This window comes from Suricata suricatta, chromosome 10 (assembly GCF_006229205.1).
Source record: "Suricata suricatta isolate VVHF042 chromosome 10, meerkat_22Aug2017_6uvM2_HiC, whole genome shotgun sequence".
Lineage (NCBI taxonomy): Eukaryota > Metazoa > Chordata > Mammalia > Carnivora > Herpestidae > Suricata > Suricata suricatta.
Genome location: NC_043709.1, coordinates 104,604,150 through 104,614,491, shown reverse-complemented (window position 1 = coordinate 104,614,491; position 10,342 = coordinate 104,604,150). Strand labels below are relative to the sequence as shown.

The 10,342-nt window shown below is 41.1% G+C and overlaps 1 protein-coding gene across 9 annotated transcripts in view; it reads right to left on the bottom strand.

Moving 5' to 3' along the window:
• Window positions 1–1,181: 1,181 nt before the first annotated feature.
• The window catches only part of BCL2L13 (BCL2 like 13), an 86,694-nt gene continuing 77,533 nt past the window's right edge, over window positions 1,182–10,342 (bottom strand). For 8 of the 9 annotated variants that reach the window (XM_029953153.1, XM_029953154.1, XM_029953155.1 and 5 more), the window contains one exon: window positions 1,182–7,730. In XM_029953153.1, the coding sequence (XP_029809013.1) occupies window positions 6,912–7,730 (819 nt within the window). In that variant the 3' untranslated portion in view covers window positions 1,182–6,911. The remainder of the gene's footprint in view (window positions 7,731–10,342) is intronic. The other variant, XM_029953159.1, reaches the window with a different exon arrangement.

Here is a 10,342-nt window from a genome sequence, read left to right as displayed (position 1 = left end):
TTGAATCACGCCTATACATACATACATACCATTCATCTGTGCGTGTCATCAATCAGTTCAATCAGATTCTCACTGGGGCGGGGCAATGTACTTTCTTCCAAAAGGAACAATTTAAATACAAATAGTCAACTCTAATGGAAGACAAAAAGAGATCTAAAAACAACAGTTAATTCCAGACTGTTATAATACTTACAACTTTTCATAGCGTCTTTACCTGCCAAGTTTTGCTTTAATTAATGCAGTAAGCCACCATTTTCATGCAGCTTATACACGGTTTGGTGTAAATTTTTCAGACCAAGTTAGACTTTCTCAGCCATGAAGCAAAATCATCACCTTTTTGTCTCCAAACCAGCATTATGAAAAGAGTCCACTGTATCAAAAATGGGTGTTCCCAGTCTTGAGCACATCCCAGCCATAATGATCAAAGCACATCCTAGAAGTTGGTGGGTTTTACATTTGGAGCATAAACCTCATGGATATACCAAAGTTTTTTAATTCAGAGAATGTATTTCATCCTGTTTGTTTTTTAAATATTTGAATTAAGCAATGGAAATTCCTTGGTTAAAGGTAAAAACCTTTCTGGGGTGCCTGGGTGGCTCAGTCACTTAACTGTCTAACTCTTGGTCTCAGCTCAGGTCAAGATCTGTTCTCTGAGATCAAGCCCCACCTTGGGCTCAGCACCAACTGCCCAAAGCCTGCTTGTGATTCTCCCTCTCTCTAGTCTTCTCCCTCTCCCCTCACTCGCACTCTCTCTCAAAATAAGTAAATACGCTAAAAAAAAAAAAAATTGCCTCACCTCTAGCCGTTTAACAAGGCTGGATTCTCAAATAATAAAATCAAAAGCTCTCTTCTCCAGAAGCTGCTTGGCATATCTATATCTGGTATAGTCATAAGGTCAAATCATTCCTGATCTTCCCACTTAGGATCCAGCACTAACTGCTGAGATGCTCTGGGCTACCTTAAAGGGTCACGGCACCAGAGCCTGCTTTTATTTCCCAACAGTTTCACTGCTGACTGGGAATCTGAATGTGGAGTGTCCTTTGAATGTTAAGATCACATTTTCATAACCTGAAGGCAAAGCAATAAGTGTGTATCTGTTAACACCAAAACATTATCTGCAATGATCCCTCTGAAGTCAAGGGAATAAGGTTCCCATATGAATACAAAGAGGCGTCCATCGATTATCTTCAGATCTCATTTTATTTCAACCTCCAGTGTATTCTCCCCAACACACTGCTTCTAATAGAAAGCACAATTCATAGATTTGAATTTTGTTCCTTTCTCCTGATGAGTACATTGGCCAGAAGGCAGATAATGGGAGGGGAAAGGAGGAGCCAGAACAACCCACAAATAAGGTGAGCAAATCAGAGTTGTTAGAGGAGAGCTAATGGAAATTCCTACAAATTAAATACATGCACTTAAGTGAAGTGCTTATGTTGATTACCAAAATTACCATTTAATTCCAGTAATTTTGAGGAGATGAGAGCATTAGAACCAATAATAAATTGAACTCAGTCCAGGAATGAGGTAGAAAGAGGCACTTTTGATGTGAAGGAAAAGAGAAATGAAAGCTAAGATAGCAGGAAAAATACACGAATTCTATCTTTTCCTTTGGTGCTGGCCAGGGACCAACCTATGTAATACGATTGTCTTGCTAAAAATCAGGAACCAAGTGATTCCAGACTCTGTAACAGGGAAGACTGTATTTCAACTTCCTTTTATTCCTGGAACAAACAGTAGTAAAATGTCAAAACTTTTGTTCATAAGAATACACTCATTAACCAATTTCTTCTGGCGGGTGCAAAAAACACTGAGTAATATCACTATAAAATTTTCTCTTAGAAGGTTGAAAAGGGGGCAAGGTACACCCTAAGCCGGCTGCTACTTTTTAACTTATTTCAAGGCCTTGCAAATATCCCTGAGAACATCTCCAACCTGAGCTTACTGAGAAGCAGCTGCCTGGCTAGAGCTATTGCAGTGTAAACATAAACATCGGGAGGGCCCTGATGGTTTAAATTCACAGGAACATGGTAAGCCATGTAGAGGCTAAAATAGTCTTAGGTAAATAAAGGGAAGACCAGGATATCTTAGTATTTTAGCTTCATGACCATTTCCACACTATGGAGTTCTATATATGAGGTAACTAAGAAATAGTGACTAAATTTTAAGAAATGGGTATCCTATAGCCAAGGTCCCAAGTGTACTGTGGAATACAGCAGACGGTGCTTCACTGGGAAGTCACCTAGTGTCAGCTTCCCAGCAAGATGTGTCTGTAGCTGTGCCTTGCCAGCTTTTGAGTCCGTGACCTCTCAAATGTCGAGAGGCCAAGTAATGCCTCTCAAGTGGGGAGGTATCCCCCACTGCACTCCATTTCATCCCACTTCACAATCCACAGGCATAGGCAGGGGGAAAGGAAAATAGGGAATAGGGAAGAGAAAGTGTCAAGATGCTGTCTTCAAGTCATTTGGTGACGATTCCTGTGTTAAATGGCCTTACTCTTGTTGACAAGCAGGAGTACTTATCTGACACTAAAAAAGCTAGTGAAAGACCGATACCAACAATAACTGCTCATTCTTCAGCCACAAGGCACCGCATTCACTATTTAAGGGAAAATCATCTGTTACAAGTTGAGGATAACCCTGGACATAATCTTCACTTCTGTTTCTGTAGAACATGCTCAATATTTAGATGGAACCGTTGTACAAATCAAGAAAAAAAAAATTCCCTTTCTTCCACGGCACAGTCTGGCGTGCTTGCCTGCCCTTGGCACAATCATTTGTAGAGAGCCTACTGATCCTGCTTGGCAGGGTATTAAATGTGGTAAAAACTGAAAAAAGCACTAGACTTGGAGTCAGAAAAATTTACACTATCGCCTTTGCCTCTCCCATGCTAGAAGACTTTAGAAAAGTCATTAAACTCTGATTAGGTCTCATCATGGTGTAAGCTGGGGATGAGACTGACTATCCATTGCAACTGTGAAGGTGGAATAAGGTACCACCTTGTGAGGCACACAAGAACAATTCCTGGCAAATTTTAAATGTTCAACTATTGTTTGTTAAAATTATAATGATCCACACTTTTTAAGGAAAACGATACTCTATAACAGGAAAATAAGCACCCTAAACTGGAACCATCTCACAGTTGAACCTCCTCAGTGGTGGATACTGTAATGGGAAGTCATCACTAATGGCAGATCCTCCAGAGAAGCCACATTTTTCTGGCACAGTGTTGCTGAGGCTTTAAATGAGATACAGTAGTGCCCTCTCATCTCCCTGGTGGATGCCTTAAACCGTGGAGAATACTGAGCCCTAGGTATGTTTTTTCCCCACACATACGTATCTATGGTAAACTTTAGTTTATAAATTAGGCATAGGAGACATCATAGGAGATAATATACTGTAATGATTTCTGTGAATGTGGTCTTCCTCTCAGAATATCTTACTGTACTAATACGCTCGTGATGACATGAGATGACAAAATGCCTACCCGATGAGGTGGAGTGAGGTGAGCGATGCAGGCACTGTGATGTACCATTAGGCGACCACTGACCTAAGGATGCACGAGAGAGGATCATCTATGTCTGGGCCACGGCTGACTGCGGGTAACTGAACCGCAGACAACGAAACTGCAGACAAGGGGACTTGTGAGGAAATTGGTTCAGAGGCCAGAAACTGTTTCTACAAAGTAATCAACTAGTCTACAGGCCCTCTATGAAATATGATCACCACCTCAATTTCTTACCTATAATACCTTTTATTTCCATAAGACATCTCTTAAAATAATTTTAAAATTCTGTGGGTATGACATTTGTCCGTGGCATGCCTTTTAGAGAAAAAGGCAAAGAGCAGGCATTACTTTTGTATTATTAGAATTAGCATGAAGGCTGGGGAACATTAATGGTAGTTGTACTTCAAAAAACCACATTCCTGGGCTCACTGTTTATTCCCCTAGGACAGACCCAGCTAAGTAGCTGTAGTCTGATGTAAGAGATGGTACAGAAACACAGGCAAGAGGAGGTATCAAGGATGCCCTTGTGTGGAGAATGTGTGAACCAGATAGTCAACAATTGTTTTACATTTTCTAGAAAGTTTTCTAGAGGGCAATGATGATACAGGAGTCCCTGTAAGGCACACTATAGATACTGATTTCTATGGGCTCAGAATTATCATTTTAATACAAAGAGGATAAAGTGGCATTCTTTAATTCTGATATTTTTCTCAAGGAACCGTCAATGGTTGTTTTTTTTTTTTTTGCCAAGTTTTCAGGAATCATTATATTCAATAAAGCAAATAAGAAGACGTCTAGAGACTACTAACAAACTTTCCCTCAATAAAGAATGAGGAATGATAAATGGTGATCTTCTTAATTACACATTTGAGTTCCATGAGCAAGTGGGATTTATCCTGAGTCTGCCTTTTACCTTAGATTTGGATGTAATGTAAGTTGGGGAGGCGTGGGGGAGAAGAAATGGCCTCCTACTACCAGCCCCACCAGAAAGGGGGGAGGTGGGAGATTGAGAAATATTTTTTTTTATAAGCAAAAAACAGGAACTGCTGTAAGAAGCAGTTCTCATTAGGGTATTTCCCCTCAAGTGCCAGAAGCAGAGGATAAGGAAGTGAAGAAGCAACAGGCACACTGACACATCCTATTACTCAGAAACTACCAATGATTCAATCTAAAGAAAGCCAATGCAAAAGAGTATTAGCCATTAACCAGCAAGGTGAAATAAGGTAACTTTGGGTTAATGTTCAACAGACGGGAGAATAAACCAGCACGTAGCAGCATCCTATCACAGGTCTTAGTCTTTCCTTTAGTGGAGAACACAGACCCAGATATCCTAAGCCACAGATCTCTTGTAGTAGCTCAGAAGTAAACCCAATTTCTATGAGAGCTTAAATGTGTTCAGCTAATGAGTTTGAGGCTCCAGAGTTTAAAAGTCTCAACACTGGAAGGAAAATATTTTATTTATAATAAAGAGCGGGAAAAATCAAGATAACTTGCCAGTGTGCTCTTATCCTACGCAAACACAAGAGTAGCAACTAGAATACAGAGTGACCCGATGTCAGAGCCAACTGTCAGAGTCCAAGGAGTGAAAACAACCTTTACTGCATCAATTCCATTGCCCCACCTCCCCTCCAGATACAGTAATCAAGGTGCACCAAAACCCTTAAAAATAGCACTCCCTAAGACGCTACAACTCAGAACATAAAGATACACTGCATGATGAGGCTGAAAGACAGACAAACACACTTCAGACCTTTCCTCAACCAGCTTTTAAATAGTATTGCTTTAGGGAGAAAATTGAATTTTAAAAAATAAATTTAAAAAAGAAAGCACATTTAAAAATCAAGTTTTGGTGATCAGGATAGTAAAGTAATTTTATTATAAATTTCAGGATCTAAAAAGTAATTCGTTACATTTACTAAGATAAATCTGAGATGACCTGTATCAAGCATGTGTGTCCTGCATAGTGACACTGTGATGATCCTCAGGCATGAAAAGACATGGTCCCACCCCCCCCACTTTAGGGATGGGATCAGCCAGATGAAGGAAAATTATGCTGATTCTCAACTAGCACACACTGATTAGAATCATTTTGGTCTACCACTCTGGCATTTGGACTGTAAAGAGTTCAGGGAAGAAGTCTTATTCTTAAACTCTGAAAGCCAAACTAAAATCTCGAGGGCAGCCTCAAGAAAGTCAAGCTTCTCTTTTACTACTTTTTATTTCAATGGTATGTAGGAGACCTTCTGTATTTAATAAGTTACGATTCAACTGGTCTGTAAGCCCAAGTATGAACATCCTTATCATGTGGCAAGAGACCACAGAGAAGCTGGTTGACCAGTAAGATGACTGAGGCCAGATAAGAAAACACACTAGTCCAGGCTCTAGACAGTGACCATCTAGCAACAGAGATGCTGCCAACAAGTAACCATAAGCTCCGGAGGGTGGCCATATACAAAAGGGCCAGAAAAGACCTTGAGGGGCCATCTAAGTCATTCTTCTGCTTCTGAATGAGACAAATCTAGTCAGTTACCTGCCCTTGCATTTGCAGGAAGGAAACCCTAGGTCTCTGTTATATTTATTTTTTTAAAGATTACTAAAGATAACATCTTTACAAGGTGTAGGGAGCATCAGGGAATTAGTGGGCATGAGCAAGCGCTCTCCTGTGGGATCTTACAAAGGACCTGGGGATGAAGAGGAGCAATGCAGTACCTGAGAGGCAGCAGAGACATAAGGGGAGAGCACCCTCACGCTACAGGACTAGGAAGGTGGGGAAGAAAAGAAGAGCCACAAAGGAATGGCTGCAAAACACAGCATGTTCGTCAGGAAAGATGGAATTCCAAGGGCAGGAATGAATCAGTAGCTGAGGAGCCCACAGCTAAGCCCTGTTGCCTGAGAATTTCTATCCCAGATTCTCCTAAATTAACCCTCTCCCACTACAGGTGTGGCTCTCAAGGGAAACAATTTGGCCCCCAGGGGACATTTGGCGATGTCGGGAGACATTTTTGGTTGTCACAACTGGGGGAAGGGTGTTAGTGGTATTTAGTGGGTAGAGGCCAGGGATGTTGCTAAACATCCTACAGTGCACAGGGCGGCCCCCTACAACACAGGATTAATCATGATGTCACTGATGCCAAGGTTGAGAAGCCCTGTTCTAGAGGGAGTACTTTACTCAAGAGATTCTGAATTGAGCATGAGCCACGGCCCTTGGAACTGAACAGTCAGACAAACGGGAACGCCCTCTACCTCAAGCCCTACTGTGTGGATCGATTTATGCCTTGTTGAGCAGAAGTCCCGTTATACCAGAGTGTTCCACAAATGTCCAATCAGCTGTTGGCGGTTCAAATTCAGTCAGTGCAGCTAAGACCTTACATCTTTTTTGTCTTCTTTCTCTTCTGAGAGATCTGCTATTTCTTTCTCAGAGCCAGTGCCACCCCAACTGCCAATGCCAGGATGGCAACGGCGGCAGCCCCTCCAAACAGCAGTATAGACTTGCCCTCACACAGGGGGAAGGCCTTCTCTTCTCCAGCAGGGGAGGGCCCTTCTCGAAGACTCTCTCTCCTTACGTGCATCTCCTTTTCACTCAGCAATGTTTCTGTGGGTTCCAGTGCAGGGATCGCTTCCTCTTCTAGTTCAACAGATTCAGCTGCTGCTGCTTTTGTCTTCATCAAGCTCTCTTCTTCATCAAGTTCCACGAACAACGATGTAGCAGGGCTGACTTTCTCAACTGCAATCGCTTCTGTGTCGGGTTCCCTCATCTCAAGCAAGGAGGTGGCAGTGATCTGTGGAAGCAGGGGAGCGGGTGCTTCGGGGAACGCCTCCGGGAGCTCCTCGGTTGGCAAGACTGCAGACGCCCCAGCAGCCTCTTCCACACCTTCAGGTATTTCTTCTTTCTCCACATGCACAATGTCAGAATTGGAAGAGTTGTTCTCGCTCTTCTCTCCAGCCCCGTTACTATCTAAGCTTTTGACTTCTTCGGGATCCATTGCAATCTGCTGCCAGGACTCAGGACCTAGGGACACTGGTAGGCTTTCTGTGTGCCAACTCTGACTGGCTGAGAGAGAAACAGGTAAGCTCTCTGACTGCCAGGAAGTGGTCACTGTAGGAGACTCTGGAGGACTGACTTGTCCAGAGTTGTCACTGGGCAGGATATAAATGTCATTGCTATCTTCTGCAACGATTCCAGGGTATTCCTCCTCCTCTGATTCAAGGTTAAAGACAGTGCCCTAGAAGAGAAGGAAAAGAGTCAATACAAAAAATGGTAGATATATTTAAAATAAATATAAATCTGGAAAAAAATTCTTTCCCAAACCAAAGTTCTAGGAATGAATACATTGTTTACAGCTATGTAGTTTCTGGATTGAATACATTTGCCTGTAGACCAATGCAGAGGAAGAATTTATTTCATTTTTTATTCATTTTCTTATGAACATAATTTATCATTAAATTGGCTTACATACAACATCCAGTGCTCATCTCAGCAAGTGTACTCAGAGGAAGAATTTTTAACAAGATAGTCCTCTGACCAATTTCCTTGAAACTAAAAATCCAAAAAGTGATTTTTATATTCAATTTGATGTGTATATATATATATATATATATATATATATACACACAATACAATAATTAATGCAAAATAGCAGAGAAAACAAAGGCAAGAACCTTGCTCTCAAGGAATTTATCACTTAGTAAAAAAATGCTATCCCACAGTCCAAGTGCTAGTAAAAGTTCAGCTGGAGAGATGGCGACTTCCTGTGGTGGAGGCCGCGGCAGGTGAGGACGCCTGAGGGCTTCGAGGAGAAACAGCATTTCAGTGGCATTTAAGGAATGGGTCACAGTCTAGGATGAAAGCCATGGATGAGACATAATACCCGCAAAAGCATATAAATATTTTAAAAAGGATGGCACAAAAACAGATACTCAGATCAATGGAAAAGAATAGAGAACCCAGAAATGGACCCACAAACGCATGGCCAACTAATTTTAGACAAAGCAGGAAAGAATATTCAGTGGAATAAAGACAGTCTCTTCAGCAAGTGGTGCTGGGAAAACTGGTCAGCAACATGCAGAAAAATGAACCTGGACCACTTTCTTACACCATATACAAAAATAAACTCAAAATGGATTTAAAGACCTAAAAGTAAGACAGGAAGCCATCAAAATCCTCTAGGAGAAAGCAGGCAAAAACCTCTCTAACCTTGGACGCAGCAACTTCTTACTCAACACGTCTCAGGTGGCAAGGGAAACCAAAGCAAAAATGAACTATTGGGACCTCATTGAAATAAAAGGCTTCTGCACAACGAAGGAAACAATCAGTAAAACTAAAAGGCAACTGATGGAATGGGAGAAGATATTTGCAAACAACATATCAGACAAAGGGTTCATATCCAAAATCTATAAAGAACTTATCAAACTCAACACCCAAAAGACAAATAATCCAGTGAAGAAATGAGCAAAAGACATGAAGAGACACTTCTCCAAAGAAGACATCCAGATGGCCAACCGACACATGAAAAGATGCTCAACATCACTCCTCATCAGGGAAATACAAATCAAAACCACACTGAGAAAGCACCTCACCTGTCAGAATGGCTAACATTAACAACTCGGACAACAACAGATGTTAGCAAGGATGTGGAGAAAGAAGATCTCTTTTGCACTGCTGGTGGGAATGCAAACTGGTGCAGCTACTCTGGAAAACAGTATGGAGGTTCCTCAAAAAATTAAAAACAGAACTACCCTATGACCCAGCAATTGCACTACTAGGTATTTATCCAAGGGATGCACGTATGCTGTCCTGAAGGGGCACATGCACCCCAATGTGTACAGCAGCACTATGGACAACAGCCAAAGTATGGAAAGAGCCCAGATGTCCATTGACAGATGCATAGATAAAGGAGATGTGGTATATATATATATATATATATAAATATAAATAATGGCGTATTACTTGGCAATCAAAAAGAATGAAATCTTGCTGTTTGCAACTAGGTGGATGGAACTAGAGAGTATTATGATAAGTGAAATTAATGAGAGAAAGACAAATATCATATGACTTCACCCATATGAGGACTTTAAGATACAAAACAGATGAACATAAGGGAAGGGAAGCAAAAATAATATAAAAACAGGGAGAGGGACAAAATATAAGAGACTCTTAAATATGGAGAAGAAACAGAGGGTTACTGGAGGGATTATAGGAGGGGGGACAGGCTAAATGGGTAAGGGGCATTAAGGAATCTGCTCCTGAAATCACTGTTACTCTATATGCCAATTAACTTGGATGTAAATTAAAAAATAAATTAACTGAAAAAAATAAAAAATAAAATTAAAAAGGGGAATAGTAAGTAACCCAGTCTGAGTAATGTACAGTGTACATGAAGAACAGAAAATTCTGTTAGGAAAGGGACCCTGGAAAACCTTACAGAGAACTAAAAAATATGGACTTTATGAGCAGGATATGGTCAATGAAGTCTTTTAGCTACACAAGGACAATCACAGCTCCATTTTAAAATGACTTGAGAGCAGTGGCCAGAGGTACACCAGAAATGCAGGACTCTTGCTTCTCTCTTTAGCAAGAGTCTTTACACAAAAGCAATAAAAATAATGTCAGGGGCACCTGGCTGGCTCAGTTAAGAGAGCACCCGTCTCTTGATCTCAGGGTCGTTGAGTTCAACAAAGCATGGAGCCTACTTAAAATAAAAAGTTTATTCAAAAAAATTCATGGTCTAGATGTGAAGACTGACGTATGAATAATTTCAATATGATACACACAACTTTAAGACAGGTATATGCACAGGATGACAGGGGGACCCTGAGGAAGAGAGAACTAATGGAG